Raw genomic sequence first — 16,800 nt, 5'->3', positions numbered from 1 at the left:
TGAAATCATCATGTTTTGAATTTCATTAAATCTTTGTTCTGTTGTTTTACACCTGATTGTACCTGTGACTAGTCCAAAATTTGTGCTTTTAATGGAATTAAAATGGGTGTTAAATATAGTATTATGTAGATTTTTTTTGCTTTTCACGGTCTGGCCCAGTTCCTATCTCGACGAACAGCAGGGGTCTACTGTATACAGTTTATCTCTGTCATCTTGTCACGCTTTCTTTCATATGACCACAACAACTACCACCACCTCAAAATTGTTGAATCGCAAATTTAATCCAGTGAACAATTCCAAATGTGGGTATTATCGATTAAAATGGCCCAAAAACAGCGTCCGCCAGCCATGCACATCAAAGGCCGTTAGTGCCACACAACACCACCATCCTACAGCAACCTTTTGAAAAGCAAACGACCTGTGGCAAATAGCATAACGTGTGTAATTACCTGAATATGCCACAGGATGGCGGCAAAGCACTTTTTTTCTATCAGACGATTGCCTGACTTAAAGCGCCTCCCTTATTTTAACAGATGCTTGGTGCCATGATTTTGGAGTGGGTAAAAAAAAAATGTATGAATGTTCGATCTATAAAATGTAAGCAAAAAAAAAAAGAAATTTCTACAAAATTCGAACAAAAATGACTGACATAATGCATTTGTGCAACAACAACAAAAAATCCCACAGTCGTTTCATGTCAATTCGTATTCTGTGTTTGAAAAAATAAATTGTGCTGACCTGTGTGAGGTTGCATGTTTGGTCTTTCCAGCAGGCTGGGGGACCGAGCCCAGATGAACGGGCCTGCTTCCGGCCCTGTTCAAACACAACCAATGAACAAACAGGAAGTGGGAAGGATCATCTGAGTTCCAGGAGTTCCAACCTATCACTCGCTGGTTCATCTTGGGTCACGCTGGGGGCGATGCTGGGACCTTCCAGGAGCGCCAGGACCTTCTGCATCTGTCGTTTCCACTGGACCACATCCACAAACTCAACCTGAACCAGGTAAACAAGCGGATAGAAAAAGTCCGTTCAAAACCTGAAACTGAGGTTTTTTTTTTTTAAATTTAGCAACCTAACCGAAATAATACAAAATGGATAATTTTAAAGCTACGTAACAAAAAGGCAAAAAACATTACTGATACATTGGTATTTTAATTAAATATTTAAATATGACCAATAAGCTAACATTTGAAATTTTATGTTTTTATAAATCTGTAATTTAGCCCCACTATTAAAGGCATAATACATTAACATACATTTCTTTTAAAACCAAAATAGTTTTCTTCCCAATTTGAAGAAAAATTACCATTACTGTTATTTAATATTAAATAAGTTATTTTCAGCCTGATATTAAAATTTTAAACATAAAAAATTTAACTGTACATGAAATTTGACCAATTTAATATTTTTTCAGAAATTGCCACATTGTAGTAAATGTATATTATTTCAGTGAAAGAATATTCATCCAAGGCGGCACGGTGCTCAGCTGGTTCTGAGGTCCCGGGTTCAATCCCGGACCTGCCTGTGTGGAGTTTGCATGTTCGCCCCGTGCCTGCATGGGTTTTCCTGCGGGCACTCCGGTTTCCTCCTATATCCCAAAAACATGCAACATTAATTGGAAACTCTAAATTACGCCTAAGTACGATAGTGAGTGCGGGTGTTTGTCTCTATGTCCCCTGCGATTGCCTGGCAACCAGTCTTCTAACAAGGGAATGCTGGAGCCTATCCCAGCTCTCAACGAGTAGGAAGCAGGGTACACCCGGAACTGGTAGCCAGCAAATCACAGCCCACATAGAGACAAACAGCCGCAAGGGGATATTTAGAGTGTCCAATTAATTTGTCATGTTTTTGGGATGTGGGAGGAAATCGGAGAAAATCCACACAGGCATGGGGAGAACGTGGTACTAAACCATAGTGATTTGGAAGTTGAAAGTTAAAATATGACATATAAGATGAAATTTGAGCATAATATTGAAATTATACAAAATGTTTCATGAAATATTGCAAAGAAGTCAAGAAAAATGCATTTACCAAATTTACAATTAATGTTTTTTTCAATATAACTTCTTTTTTTTTTTGCAACAGCAAACGTTACCATGAGAGTAGTTTTGAGGGCGGCAAAGACTTCCTTCATCCGGCCAGTCGTCTTTCTCTCAGCCTGTAACTCCGCCTCCAGACGACTCGATACGGCGGCGTGGCTCTTCCTGCGCATGGGGAAAAAAATGGTTGAGGTCGGGTGTCCCTCGACTTGGTTTGTGCACCAGGAAATGACTGTAAGGATGTTTGTCCCAACTACATTTATGTAAACATTTGACAAGCAGAAAATATACAGTTACGTTTGGACCTGAGTGCCTCCAGCTCGGCGCGGCATTCGTCACATTGGTTCCGAAGTTTTTCCATGTCATGACTGCGCGTTGTCAGGTCTGCCCGCAACTGCTCCGCCTCCTTGTGGACGGAGGTCGTTACTACAGTTAGTAATAATCATGTTTCGTTTGAATATTGAAGAAAAATCAAGAGAAGCGTGCATCAAGTTTTGTTTAATCATTTTTTTGTACTTTAGATGTAACCTAGAATTATACATTTAATTTTATCCTTCTCCTAATTACTCCATTTTGCTTATTTATTTACTGTCACTTTTTTTTACACTCAAGCGTGGCTTATCTGAAGCTCGTTCAGAACTCAAAATTCGGTTTCACAACACAAACAAAAAATGGACCAATTGATGGCTGGAAAGTGTAAAAAAAAAAAAAAAAAAAAAGCCAGACCTTTTTGCGTACGCAGCTCTGCCGCGCCATTTTGGCGACGGTTTCCTCGAGTATGGCCACGTCGGTCGCCGTCCTGCCCGTCTTCTGTCTCAGGGTGTGGTTCTCCCCGGCCAGCTGGTGGGCCTTCTCGGACAGCTGGGCGTATCGGACCTTCATCTCCTGGTTCTCCAGCGTCGCCCGCTTGCTGGCCTCGGGCAGCTTTCGATCCACTAGAAGCTCCACCTCGGCCGCCCTCGCCGTCGCTTGGGCCTCCAACTCCTTCTCAAGCCTGTCCACGGGGCAGAAAGGGCAAAAGCTGGCCAAAAGGGTCACTAATTACCCCCCCCCATATATTTTGGCCACAAGCTGCACTTTTTTTATCCACAGGAAGAATATAAATGTGTTTTGTAAAACACAAGATGTGTACGTACTTTATAATATACATTAATTGAAAGGGTTGGAGATGACGTGGAAATGTGTACGTGCCTCTATATGAGCAAAAATGTAAAGTGAATTCCAACGGTGGGGGGGGCAGAAATGGTGGATTATAGCTACCCTCTAGTAAAAAAAACACACCAAAGTGTATCTGCCTAACCCTGGCAGCCATCTTGAAAAACCACAACGCTGTGGGCGGTGATGCATTCATGATGTTGTCACCTGGTCTTCTCCAGCAGCGCCTCCATCTTTGCGGCCTGCATGGCGTCGGCGTGCTCCTCTTCCCGCTCCGCCAGCTTCTTCTCCACGGCCACCATGTTGAACATCAGCTGCTCCTTCTGTTTCTCGAAGGTCTCCACCGCCGCCAGCCGGGCCACTTGGGGTAGTGTCAGTAAAATTGCTGTTTGGCCAAATCCATTTCTTAATTGCACCACTATGAGATTGCTGTTGTAACACCTTGGTTTTGTCATACGTGTGCCCGGAAAAGGCCCCTCTCACAGCTATTTCACTTTCCTTTGATTGGTTGCCACCATATACAAGCAAACATCTTTAGGGAAGCTCTCAATTGACCCCTCCGTACAGGGCACTTAACCAGGCCTCCTGAAGTTACCTCACCCGACGTGTGCTAACCTCAGACAAACAATTAGCAAAAATGGCGGCGCAGGAAGGAAAGACTAGAGCGAAATTGTCCGATTTACCAGCTGATTTCTCACTCGCATTCTTAGCGAATAGTGAAATATCGTTGAAAAGCAGACAGCAGGGCTTCAAGTATTTCAGCGAGGGGTATTTCAATGGTATTTACATGCATATCGACGGAGAAACCATTGATATTAGCGCGAGATCTTTCCAGAGTCAGAGGAAGACGGAGAAGCCACATAATATAATATAGTATAACCCAAAGACGAATTCGTCATTGACAGTTTCCTATTTTCGTGTTACATATCACACTTGTGTGCAGAATCTGTATATGTATCTGTATAGCTGTTTGTGAACCGCCGTATGAAGGAAAAGAAGGCGAGGCTTGATTTACGAGTTGTTTCTCTCGTTTCCTTTGTGTAACGTCACGCGCTCCCCTCAATAATTATTCTTGAATTAGTGCCGAACCTACGTAAGTCCCGACCGAGTACGACAATCACTACTTTAGTGTCCTCAAACATCCTTCCTTCAGTCTTGGTGTCTCGGTGCACGTCGAAGGCTTTTAGGACTGCTAGTCCGGTTTAGCTTAGCTAATTAGCCGCGAACATTGGGACACGTTTGTGCAGTCAGATCATCGCAAAATATCGCTCAACACAGATCAAGTGTGTCAATCATTCACACATAGCTATATTACCCAAGCGAAGAACTGCTAATTCATTTATATGAGACATCTATAGAAAATCAAATATACGGCATACCTTCGTGCAAACAAACAAAGTCCGGTTTAGCTTTGCTCGGGAGACCCGAACAGAGACACGTTTGTGCAGTCAGATCATCGCAAAATATCGCTCAACACAGATCAAGTGTGTCAATCATTCACACTTAGCTATGTTATGCAAGCAAAGAACTGCTAATTCATTTATATGAGACATGTATTGAAAATCAAATTTAGGGCTTACCTTTGTGCAAACATATCTGTTCCGGTTGATGGATTCAGTTGATGATGCGGTTTTCCACAAAGTTTTATCCATCGAAGGCATTTTTCGTACTGGGTCTTCGGTTTTGGAAAGGGTACGAATCGAACTCCACCAACTAGCCTTTCAGGATACCTGTCGTCACTATTACAAAGTCCGTGACTACACCTCTTAACCATATCTATTGTTAAGGAACCCAAATATCCGATAAAACGCTAACAAAAGCTATACTGGACCATGCAATGTTGTCTGAGGTAATAGCGGACACCAGGAAGGGGCGAGGCTTATGCAGATCGCTGGCCTCTGATTGGTTAACGACGCGGATGACGCAATTTCTACGGAGGGGTCAATTACTTGAACAGTGAATAGTTTAGGAAGAATGGAATCCAGTTTCATGGTATAAAGATTTAGGAGGCACACGTGGGCCAGTACTCGCTTCCTACTCACCTAGCCCAGCGTTGTCATCCTCCAGCTGATGGACACGATCCTGGAGTTCCCGGAGTTCCCCGGTTAGCCGGTTCCTCAGGTCATCCCGGTCTGCGTGGGCTTCACGTAGACTCTGGTCTAGATGATCCGCCAACCGGTCCACCTCGTCCTCCTTTTCAAACAGCTCCATCTTCAGGTACTCGACCACATCCTTCTTCTCTGTCTCCACGGAGACGCAACGACGCGCCAGCGATGTCTTCTCCTTCTCCAGGCGCTCGCATTTCAGCTGCTGTCTGCACAAGTCCAATGGTCAGTCGACTTGTCAATCAATACAAGCAGCACCACCAACAGCTCAATGTTTACTTGTCAATCATTGGTCTCTCTCGACCTCAATACTGGCAATACTTCTTTGGTCAGTCAACTTATCCATCTATCTATCTATCTATCTATCTATCTATCTATCTATCTATCTATCTATCTATCTATCTATCTATCTATCTATCTGTCTATCTGTCTATCTGTCTATCTGTCTGTCTGTCTGTCTGTCTGTCTGTCTGTCTGTCTGTCTGTCTGTCTGTCTGTCTCTAGCTAGCTGATGCGATTCACCTCTCGAGCTCCTCGTTCAAAAACCGTATTTGAACGACATATAAATCCTTCTCTTTGTCCCCAGACGCTCGTTCTTCAGCGGGAGTGGCTAGACTTTGCTTTTTCTTTATTTTCTCTTGTTTCTTCTCCTTTTTTGGCATGGCAAGAAAGTTTAAAATGGCTTTAGAAAAAGGTGACGGCGTCAAAGTGTACAACTTGGTTGCTAGGCAATGGTGCATTCAGGGACGCTTGGAGAAAGAAGAATTGATGTCTTGGGAAGAGCAGGTCAAAATAGCAACTATGCTCAACCCCTTGTGATTGTTAGATAAAAATGCGATCTTAATATATGTTCAATGTTAGTATGATAGTAAATATGTGACTTTGTATGAAATAAGTGCCATCATGCCACCTTGGTTCTTTTTTTGGAGCAAGACATAAGCATTGAAGTAAATGACTTGTTTGTATTGCAGGATTTATACACTTTTGAAATATAAAAAAATCTGGTTGAAGTATTTTATGGATTTTGAGTCAACACGTGTATCATATGTCAAAACATACAAAAGGATAGATAGATGTGAAAAATTAAGACGCTGAGTAGACCGCATGACTTAAGCGGCCAACAATAATTTTTTAAATTTTAATGCATTAATGACAAGCAGAGTAAGAATGCAAATAATATATAGAAGGCATATACTGTAGTATTTAATAATATTTGTTATAATCTTGTTAATTTTGAAGAATTATTTTTTTAAATAATTAGATTGGGTTTGAAATAATATATTTTTGTTCATTTTGTGAGATATTCTCATTCATAATCTGCTTTTGTGGGAGTATTTTGTCCACCTCTTGGAAACAAATATTCTCCCATTCTATACAGTACTTTGAATATTTCTGGACCTGGAAATATAATTGCCTCAGTGCAGTGTGCCTTCCTCCCACTTGTAAAAACAACTCCCACACTGGTTTAAAAAAAAAAAAAAGAAAGTTGCTACAGGACGGGGGAGGACTGGCATCCCCTCCCAGCCTCCACCTTAATAATCTTCCCCATAATAATGACTTTTCATTTCCGAGCTCCTTCGGCCATGAGCAAACTGGCACCTCCGCCCGGCAAGCAGCCACCGCCGCCCTCATCTTCATCGTCGCCGCCGGCCGCCTCGCTCCAGCAGCGCGGGCCGCGGATGCCCAAGTGCTCCCGCTGCCGCAACCATGGCTACGTGTCGTACCTGAAGGGCCACAAGCGCTTCTGCAAGTGGAAGGACTGCCAGTGTGAAAAGTGTAAGCTCATAGCCGAGAGGCAGAGGGTCATGGCGGCTCAGGTAAACGCACGCGCACACACCTCACCTGCTACCTGTCCTAAAAATACAAAAAACAACTCAATATCACTTAACAGTAGTACATGATAAACAATCTGTGGAGGGGGGAAACCCATCAAATTTTATACAAGAAACCACTGTGCCCGAGGAAAGACAACCAATCGGACACAAGGTATTACCATATGAGCTGTCACTCATTAGTTTCCCACTCACAGACTTAACATAAACAACAAACACTCCATTGCAAAGAAGGCAATTTTCTGGAGTAAAAAGGTAACGGGTGCACGCAAGGCTGCCGGGGTGATTTTTGCTGAATCACGTAATGTGCACTTCGTGTACAGTCATTTTATGCATTTTTGTGATATGATAGACATTTCAGTGAACGTTTAAAATCTAATTTAGCCACCATTTACTCATTTAGACACACACAAAAAAAAAAAAAACTGTACTGTTCAAATGCATTACGATAGGTTTTCTGGATTATGCTACACGTATAGTACCATTCTAATAATGACATGCTTCCGTACTGAATCGAAAAAAATACTTTTCATGTTTTTTCAAACAGCTACAGTATGTACTTTTCATTTTTTGTGTTATAGCCTAGCAGATTTTAATTAGTGGGCTAATTTAAAAGCTCAGACATAGGCCTGTGTATTTTATGGTTGTTTAGGTCTTTGTAAGAAAAAGGCTTGCCTCAAATTTACTGAATGTTGGTTGATTTGTTTAATTTGGCGTATAAAGCTTAGTCCCTACTTTTATCCATCCATCCATCCTCTTAGCCGCTTGTCCTAACAAGGAAATGCTGGAGCCCATCCCAGCTGTCAACAGGCAGGAGGCGGGGTACCCCCTCAACTAGTTGCCAGCCAATCGCAGGGCACATGGAGACAAACAGCCGCACACACAATCACGTCTACGAGCGATTTAGAGTGTCCAATTAATGTTGCATGTTTTCGGGATGTGGGATGAAAACGGAGTGCCCGGAGAAAACCCACCCAGGGACGGGGAGAACATGCCAACTCCACACAGGCGGGTCCGGGATTGAACCCGGGACCTCACAACTGAGGCTTTCCAGCTGAGCCACCGTGCCGCTTACTATCAACCAGTGGGAAGTTTTAATTAATTTACTTTTTTTGCTGCATGATGCAGTACTGTACTGTATGTTGTATTGTACATTAGCTCACTAATCGTCACCCTGAATTTCTACACAACTACTTTTAAAGTATGTATTTAATGTTTACTCAGTTTTCATAGGATTATTCATTATTTGTGGATTTTTTTTTCTTTTGCTGTATTATGGTGGATGTTGTACTTTACATGGTATTAGTAAACTAATTATGACATAATTGGTACTCATCTTTTACGTTCGCATTTTTTCTAGTTGTTATTTTCTTTCAAATTCCAATACCAAATTCACTAAAGAGCAGTAAGTTTCTGTTTGGAGTTTAATTTGTGTATCTTTTCTGATGAAACTAAGTCATTACAAATAGTGGGAAAATCTTTTTTTCCCCTCAATAAGTCATGTATCAGCATTCAAATTAAGATATATTCTACTCCCACACTACGTTGTCCTTTATGTTGTACTTATTTAAAAAAAAAAAAACTTTTCAACCATGTATTGCATTTTTATTCAGTCTTAGATACATATACTACTTCATTACTATCAAAGATTATGACATAGAAATACAGTTGCTACATTAGTTAGCAAATATATTACAGTGAAGAAAATATGTAATTGAACAACCTCTTATATTGCAAGTTCTCCTTCTTAGAAATCATGGAGGGTTCTGAAATTTTCATCGTAGGTGCATGTCCACTGTGAGAGAGCTAGTCTAAAAAGAAAAATCCAGGAATCCCAATGTAGGATTTTTTTCAACGATTTATTTGTGTGATACAGCTGCAAATAAGTATTTGAACACCTATCAGCAAGAATTCTGACGATCAAACCTGACTTATTAATCTGCCTTTAAAAGTCAACCTCCACTCCATGTATTATCCTGAATCAGATGGACCTGTGTGAGGTCGTGAGCTGCATAAAGACACATGTGCACTCCATACAATCAGTAAGACCCAAACTTGTAACATGGCCAAGACCAAAGAGCTGTCCAAAGACACCAGAGACAAAATTGTACAACTCCACACAGCTGGAAAGGGCTACGGAGAAATTGCCAAGCAGCTTGGTGGAAAAAGGTCCACTGTTGGAGCAATCATTAGAAAATGGAAGAAGCTAAACGTGACGGTCAATCTCAATTGGAGTGGAGCCCCATGCAAGGTATCACCTCGTGGGGCCTCAATGATCCTTAGACAGGTGGGGAATCAGCCCAGGACTACACGACAGGACTTGGTCAATGACCTGAAAAGAGCTGGGACCACTGTTTTCAAGGTGACTGTTGGTAATACACTAAGACGTCATGGTTTGAAATCATGCATGGCACGGAAGGTTCCCCTGTTTAAACCAGCACACATCAAGGCCCATCTTAGTTTTGTCAATGACCATTTGGATGATACAGAGGAGTCATGGGAGAAAGATTTGTGATCAGATGAGACCAAAATTGAACTTTTTGGCCATAATTCCATGAACCGTGTTTGGAGGAAGACGAATGATGAGTTCCATCCCAAGAACATCATCCCTACTGTCAAGCAAGGGGGTGGTAGCATCATGCTTTGGGGGTGTTTTTCTGCACATGGGACAGGTCGACTGCACTGTATTAAGGAGAGGATGACCAGGGCCATGTATTGTGAGATATTGGGGAACAACCTCTTTCCCTCAGTCAGAGCATTAAAGATGGGGTCTGGCTTGGCCTAGCCAGTCCCCAAACCTAAACCCAATAGAAAATCTTTGGAGGGAGCTGAAACTCCGTGTTTCTCTGGGACAGCCCGGAAACCTGTCTGATCTAGAGAAGATCTGTGTGGAGGAGTGGGCCAAAATCCCTCCTGCAGTGTGTGGAAACCTGGTGAACAACTACAGGAAATGTTTGACCTCTGCAATTGCAAAAAAAGGCTACTGTACCAAATATTAATATTGTTTTTTTTTTCAGGTGTTCAAATACTTATTTGCAGCTGTCTCACACAAATATTTGGTTAAAAAAGCATACATTGTGGTTTCTTGATTTTTCTTTTTAGATGGACTCTCTCACAGTGGACAGCCACTTACGGTGAAAATTTCAGACCCCTCCATGATTTCTAAGTGGGAGAATACAGCAGGGTGCTCAAATACTTATTTTCTTCACTGTAGTAGACTACCTACCTATATCTATTTAACATGTGAATTACGGTAGATTCCTACATAGAACCGTTATTTACGTTGTAGAAAAAATGGTACAAGTTAGTTCTCTGTGTTATTCATTTGCATCTAAAATTGTCCAAAACAGTCACATAAAGACAAAAAGATAATTAAAAGTCAATTAATTTACAAACTGGTTGATCCTGCAAATTGTCAGTGCCTTGACACAAATAAGCCTTATATTGACGATTGAGACAAAATAGTGGATTGATTAGCTATATACTCATACTCATACCTGCTATAGTAATTTTTTTTTTTTGGGGGGGGGGGGGGGGACTTCCAGGTTGCCTTGAGGAGGCAGCAAGCCCAGGAAGAGGAGCTGGGCCTCTGCAGCCCGGTAAACCTGCCCTCCCCGGTGTCCATGTTGAAGACTGAAGACAATGTCCACTGCCTGTTCACAGGCGAAGGACACCCCCTGGCCCCTGTCGGAGCTTCTTCTTCTTCTCTGATGTCTACCACAGGTAAGCATCACAGAACTGTTATCAACTCCACAGGAAATGCTTAAAGGTAACACTTTACATATTCTGACCAATCCTATGAGCATAAAATAAAACAGAGTTAACTTTCTAGCAAGTGTCTTTATGTGGACCCAAACTCCATACTTGGAGAGAGAATGGTGAGGAATTTGCGTGGTGCTGGTCCACAAGCTAGCTAGCAATTTAGCTCAGCAAATCGTGGACTGGCGGCGGACTCATCTTATTCGTTAACGCCTCACTCTCTGTAACCTTGGTGGGTCCACATAACAGCGACGCCGTAGCCCGTACACTGTGAAACAAAACACTTCTGGGAAGATGCATTTTTCGGGTTGCGGGCATAGCTTGCTGGCTAATGGCACGGTGTAGTGTTAGTCATGAGCCAAGTTTTTATTAGTAAGTGACTTGCAATTGCGCAGTATCGCCACTGACGCGATGAAGCCGCTCAGTAACAGAAGAGCGGGAAAAGAGCCGATTCACAACCGAAAGCCCGTGTACGTACCTGGGTTTGTTATCACAACAATTCAGGATGACATTATTCTGTTTTTTCCTCATTTTCAGCTCTTACTACATGTTCAGTGCGAGAATGTATTTCGAGACAAATCTCTGAATTTACGTGACAGGATAGCCCTGGGCGATCATACGGCTGGGGACTGTTCCGATTTTGCCATTTCAAAGGTTAATGGTTATTCGTGTCTCGTGCCGCGATTTCGGTTTTAATACTTACGGTTTATTGTTACAGATTTGTAAAGATCATTTCCAATGGCACACCCGATGACCTCTCATGGTGGACTGTGGGAATCACTTTTCTAGCTACCAAACCGATATCAAAAGTACATTTTTTGGCTACTTTTTCTAACATTTCGTCCTTGGTAGAGGGACATCGGCAATCGCTACACACGGTGTGATCAGTAAAGCTTCTGAAACGTGAAGTAAGCGCCATTAAAGCATCTGGGAAAACGTGTGACCACTCGGGGAGTCGCACATGCTGATACGGTGTTCCTTCTGGTATCGGAGAGCGCATTTTTTGGAGGTGCGCGACAAAACCGGTCAAGGCCGCCACCGCGGTCACGGGAGCGGGACCAAAGAGGAGGCGAGCACACGGCGAAGCCGCGTTGACAACAGAGAGGCGAGTGATGGGCCGACTTTGGGGATGATGTCAGCTGTTGGATGAGAGAACAATGTGGCCTTGGCGATAAGGCCAAAGGTCGTTGGGGATTGAAGGAAAATCCAGCGCTCTTGCGGCCTTTAGGTGGTGCTGCTGACTTGAGGAGCTTTGAAAGAGGAGGCGCTCCTCCAGTCCGGCCACTGGTCTAGAAAACTTAATTGTAAAATACGGCATAGATGAATGTAAAATAAGGATAAATGCAGTACAATGACACAGAAATTAAGAAAAAGTGTTGAAGGTTGTTTAACATAATGAAATGTTAGCCAACTATAACATTACAGTACAACATGAATAATAATCATATTAATCAATCATAATAATATTAGTTTCTACATTTGTTTTTATGCATACTTTATTGCATATGTATACAATGCTTTTATTCATGTCGACTGACAGAGAAATTTGCATTCTTATCATCCATCACCACCAGTAGTTGTTACTCATTAATTACCAAACATCCCATTAATTTTTAGGTGCCTTTCAAAAGTAAACTAGCAGCAGCGGTAGTTGTAGTAGTATTTATTAGTCATATTTATTTGAAAGAGTACATTTTGTTACGATAATGGTAATTGATGTTATAGTTACTGTATTTTTTTTATTTTTTACAAACATTTAAATAGGATTACTTTGAAATATTTTATTTTAATAATACAAATTATTATTTCCAAAATTATTTGATTCATTTTTTTTCAACGGCATTTTAGTTTTGTGCCCTGCGACTGACTAGCGGTCAGTTCAGGGTGGAGGCCGCCTTTCGCCCAAAGCTAGCTGGGAGAGGCTCCAGCTTTCCCGCAACCCTTGTGAGGATAAGCGGTTTGGATAATGACATGACATTTTTGTTTTGAGTTGATCCTTGATTTTTTTTCCCATTATTGTATTTATTTTTATTTCTTCATTTTCATTTATTTTTTGCATTTTCTAACTGATTTATGGCTTTGTTTTATTACATTTAAAAATACATCTATACAGTACAGTATATTTTTACGTACTTCTTTTTTGGTATTCCACACCGGTTGTCGCTGTCAATTCCAGCCAAATCCAGCAGGCGGCATTTGTGAGCGAGCGTCCAATTGACTTTTTCTTTTGCGTTTGTGTCAGGTGCCGGGAGTCGCTCCAGCCCAGTGGGCAGTTGTAGCCCTCTGAGTGACGTTCAGTCAGAGCTGCAGATGGAAACCTCCTACCACAACCTCTACCAGCCCCCTTGCTACTCGGCCTACTACAATAATCTGTACAACCACCAGCAATACCAGGTGACATCATTTTCTTTGGGGTTGATTACAGTTTACTGTAAATGTGCTGCTACTATGTCATGGTGTTAGAACACTTTTAGCGGCGGATAATTGAACACAAACACACGATACTGTAACTGCTCTCACAGGGATTATATTCCTTCTCCCCTGGAAAGAATGACTAATATTACTGCATCTTAATGAGAAGCTGTGCCGAGGTGGCCATCGTGTGCACACTGCAAAATGTCCATTCATGGAGACAAAGAATGTGGCAAAGACTGCTTAATTATTTACTTTGTATTTAGTCATATCAATTCTGCATGTTTTTATAAAGGACAATATTATAGAGCCCGATCTTTCTCACAAAAAAGAAAAACACATTTTTTTTGGGGCGCGCGGGGGGTGGGGCTAGAATTTATTAATTGTGTTTCCATTCATTTCAAAGGGGAAAGATGATTTTGAGTCATGAGCCTGGATGGAAATAATTCTGCTCGTATTTCCAGGCAGGCAAGTCTTAATTTAAAAAAAAAAAAACACACACATTTAAACTTTACTAACCAATTTTAGGGAAAAAGAACAAAAATCATAAGGCTCTCGCTAACATAAATGCTTGTTGTGCTGGATTAAAATAAGCGGCCCGTGGGCCACACTTTGGACAGCTTCGCTTCAACGTAGCGCCGCTGTGTCGACCGTAATGAGCTTTGCCAGTTGAAGAAATGAGCTCCATAACTCCTGAGCGGTCGGGAATGAGGCATTTTAGTTTCCATGATAAATGTTTGTCAGGCCCGCCCACCCTTCTCCTCGCTAGCAACACGGAGCGTCGGGGTCACCGCACGCTAGGCGGTTTAGCCGTGGCGCCGAATTGCAAAGGTTAATGGTATTGTCTGTCGGCGCGGGAACAAACTGCTCCACCTCAGTGCGCAGAGGGGAAAAGCCGGCGCATTAATGCTAATCAGTTAGCACTCCTTAGCATAATTTAGCCATCCCACTCAGTGATTGATAGTATTTTTATCCAAGATGTCATCTCCAGGTTATTCAAATTCAGACGCTCGCTTTGTTGTGATTGCGTCAAAGTGAAGGTGCCACAGGCACACAACATTTGTACACAGTATATTTTCCGTATTCCACGTTTTAATTTCACAGAATTTTCATCAAAACATTGGGTTTTGCTTTCAGTGTTTAAAATGAAAGCCTTGCTCATTCTTAAATATGACACAAAATCCTTAAATGTGCTCTTCAAAGCCCTTGAAAATGCTGAGAAAAGTATTTCAATTTATGGAGTCGGTAGATAAGGGCCATTAAGGTTGTTTATATTAAAAAAAGGCTTCAGTCACTGTCAAATGCTGATTTTATATCTATACAAAACACATTAGCATTATATTACCCATTTTACACAATGCTTTAATGAAGGTGAGGTCTTAAATTTGAGTGGCCTTAATAAAGGTCTCAGAACTCTTAAATTGGTCCTCTTGAAAAGTGCAAAGCTGTGAAAATGTTTCATACAGTAACTCAAAATATGAAGCGTTTAATGAAGGAGCAGTGTCAAATTTCAAAGTGGCCTTTACGTTCTATTTCCCTTAACCTGCAAATCTGTGAAAGTACTTCAAAACAAACCAAAAAATTGGCAAAATATCTTAAAAATACTGTACTGTGGTATAAATAAGCCCAAATCACATATTGCAAATGGTTACATTTATCATTTATTGGACAGGTGTTGAACTTTAAAGTAGCTTTAAAAACAAGTGTTAACAGCTTTAGACCTGTTAAAAAAATTCCTCCACTTCTTTTAACACTATTGAACGTTTTTCCACACCTCGTGCTACATCTAAGTGTTAACATCTTTGAATGTTTCCAAGTCATACATTGGATGTCTTTAAACCTCCAAAAATGTTGCATAGACTCTTAAAATAATATTTTAATGTGTCCCACTCCCTGTGTCCATAAAATTATTTTATCAAGGAGAGGTGCTGAGTTTGATGAAGTGGCCTTTAAAAGCACTCAAAAGTATTTTTTAAAGGTCTTTAAATCTGTAAATTGTAAAAATCTTTTATGCAATATATAAACAAAATGTTATTGCTAATAGTTGAATGAAAGTGAGCTGTTAAATAAAAGAAGCCCTTTACCTGCAAACCTACAACAGCAATTCATTTGTTATTCATCTCAAAATACTGGCAACATTTTATGTTTTAAAATATAAATATTTTTCACTCTTAGAGGTGCAGGCCAGAACAAAAAGTTAATCTCCATCCACGACGCTGCTATGTAAAATTGTAGTTTCAGTTTGGCAGTAAAAAAAAAAAAAAAAAAAAAGTAGAATGCGAGAGGAAACATGTTTATCGTGTGAAACATCTCACCCCCCCAGGAGCCAGCACAATCCCCCCAACTGTGCTGTGCTCCACACTCACTGGTGCTTAGCTGCCATGCAGGTGGGTGATGGTAAATCAAATAAGGGCGCTGGTGCCCAAGCTTGTAGACACGAGATGGGGCCCGATAAGGAAGTCAAGACCGCTCAGGGAGGTACAGGGCCCCGAAACTAACCCCCACTCCCACCCAGACACACACACACACCATCATAAAACATGAATTCTTAATAATGGTGATGTCAAAAGAAAACACGTATGATAAAAATGCAGTGCTGTGAAACAGTATTGTCCCCTTTCTCAAATGATCCTTTCCCATGTTTTTTTTTCCCACTCAAATGTTGAAGATGGTTAAACAAATGTACATATCAGAGCAATATAACCCAACGGAACTTTTAAATAGCAATTTTGTTCATTGGGGGGAAAAAACATTAACCTGGCCAGTCGGAGGGGTCCTAAATCTGAAAAAGGGTCTTTAAATTCTTTGATTGGACTTGACCTGTACAAATGTTTCATGCAGACGGACAGAATTATGGACTTCTGATTGCCTGTCAATGCGTATAATGTGGTTGTACACGGACCATCTCGGTTTGGTCGTCCCCCGTGCCCCGCTCCCCCTGTCCAATCTGTGTTGTATTTTTCAGAGCCTAATACAAGAGCTGAGTGTCGCTTAAATAACAGTTTATAAAGCTGTCAGGGAGCTGATGGTGTAGACAAGGCAGATGACGTATTGCGATTGGCGCTGACAGAAATCACATTCCATAAAAAGTGAAAATGAAAAAGCGGCCTCGGCTGCTGAGTAGACGGCCGGTTGCAAAAGTTTGCCGTGCGGTGTGAAGGACTCTCTCACCAGTGTGTATTTGTCACCCGTGCAGGTGCCCCACGCCGACAGCGGCCGCCTGTCGGGCCACGGAACGTCTCCGCAGTACCGCATGCACACTTACTACCCGGCGACGGGCGGTTACCTCCCCACCCAGGGCCTCGGCTCCTCCTTCTTCACCCTGGAGGACGCCAGCTGCTCCGAGGCAATGGCTGCCTGTAAGTGACTGCAACGTACTCCTCACACTTGAAAGTGGCCCCGATAAAGAACGTTCAAAATATGTCACCCGCTGTATTTAAAAATCAGCCATTTCCTACTTAGAATTCTCCCAAATGTGGTGTTTGTATCATGTGTGGC

General features: G+C 41.7%; 2 protein-coding genes across 2 annotated transcripts in view; one reads left to right on the top strand and one right to left on the bottom strand.

Moving 5' to 3' along the window:
* Positions 1 to 309: 309 nt before the first annotated feature.
* Positions 310 to 6,509, bottom strand: LOC133498833 (cilia- and flagella-associated protein 157-like). Its single transcript, XM_061816012.1, has 9 exons — positions 5,822 to 6,509; positions 5,237 to 5,508; positions 3,402 to 3,555; positions 2,766 to 3,033; positions 2,345 to 2,445; positions 2,096 to 2,204; positions 881 to 993; positions 739 to 813; positions 310 to 418 (listed from the first exon to the last, which is right to left on the bottom strand). The coding sequence occupies exons 1-9, from the start codon at positions 6,037 to 6,039 to the stop codon at positions 310 to 312; spliced, it is 1,419 nt and encodes a 472-aa protein (XP_061671996.1). The 5' UTR covers positions 6,040 to 6,509.
* A 221-nt stretch (positions 6,510 to 6,730) lies between these two features.
* Positions 6,731 to 16,800, top strand: part of dmrt3a (doublesex and mab-3 related transcription factor 3a) — a 31,479-nt gene continuing 21,409 nt past the window's right edge. Inside the window, exons 1-4 of the mRNA XM_061816011.1 lie at positions 6,731 to 7,116; positions 10,677 to 10,854; positions 13,133 to 13,284; positions 16,499 to 16,661. Coding sequence (XP_061671995.1) covers positions 6,853 to 7,116; positions 10,677 to 10,854; positions 13,133 to 13,284; positions 16,499 to 16,661 — 757 coding nt within the window. The 5' untranslated portion in view covers positions 6,731 to 6,852. The remainder of the gene's footprint in view (positions 7,117 to 10,676; positions 10,855 to 13,132; positions 13,285 to 16,498; positions 16,662 to 16,800) is intronic.

This window comes from Syngnathoides biaculeatus, chromosome 4, assembly GCF_019802595.1.
Source record: "Syngnathoides biaculeatus isolate LvHL_M chromosome 4, ASM1980259v1, whole genome shotgun sequence".
In the NCBI taxonomy this organism is placed as follows: Eukaryota; Metazoa; Chordata; class Actinopteri; order Syngnathiformes; family Syngnathidae; genus Syngnathoides; species Syngnathoides biaculeatus.
The sequence above is the reverse complement of the archived record's forward strand: the minus strand, read 5'-3'. Positions and strand labels throughout refer to the sequence as shown.

Coding starts and splice junctions, on each gene's coding strand:
- LOC133498833 (XM_061816012.1), bottom strand. CDS start 6,039: ATGCACCATTGCCTAGCAACCAAGTTGTACACTTTGACGCCGTCACCT. Junction 2,446..2,765: donor AGAGCTGCGTACGCAAAAAG/GTCTGGCTTTTT, acceptor TCCGTCCACAAG/GAGGCGGAGCAGTTGCGGGC. Junction 2,205..2,344: donor GCCGAGCTGGAGGCACTCAG/GTCCAAACGTAA, acceptor CCCCATGCGCAG/GAAGAGCCACGCCGCCGTAT.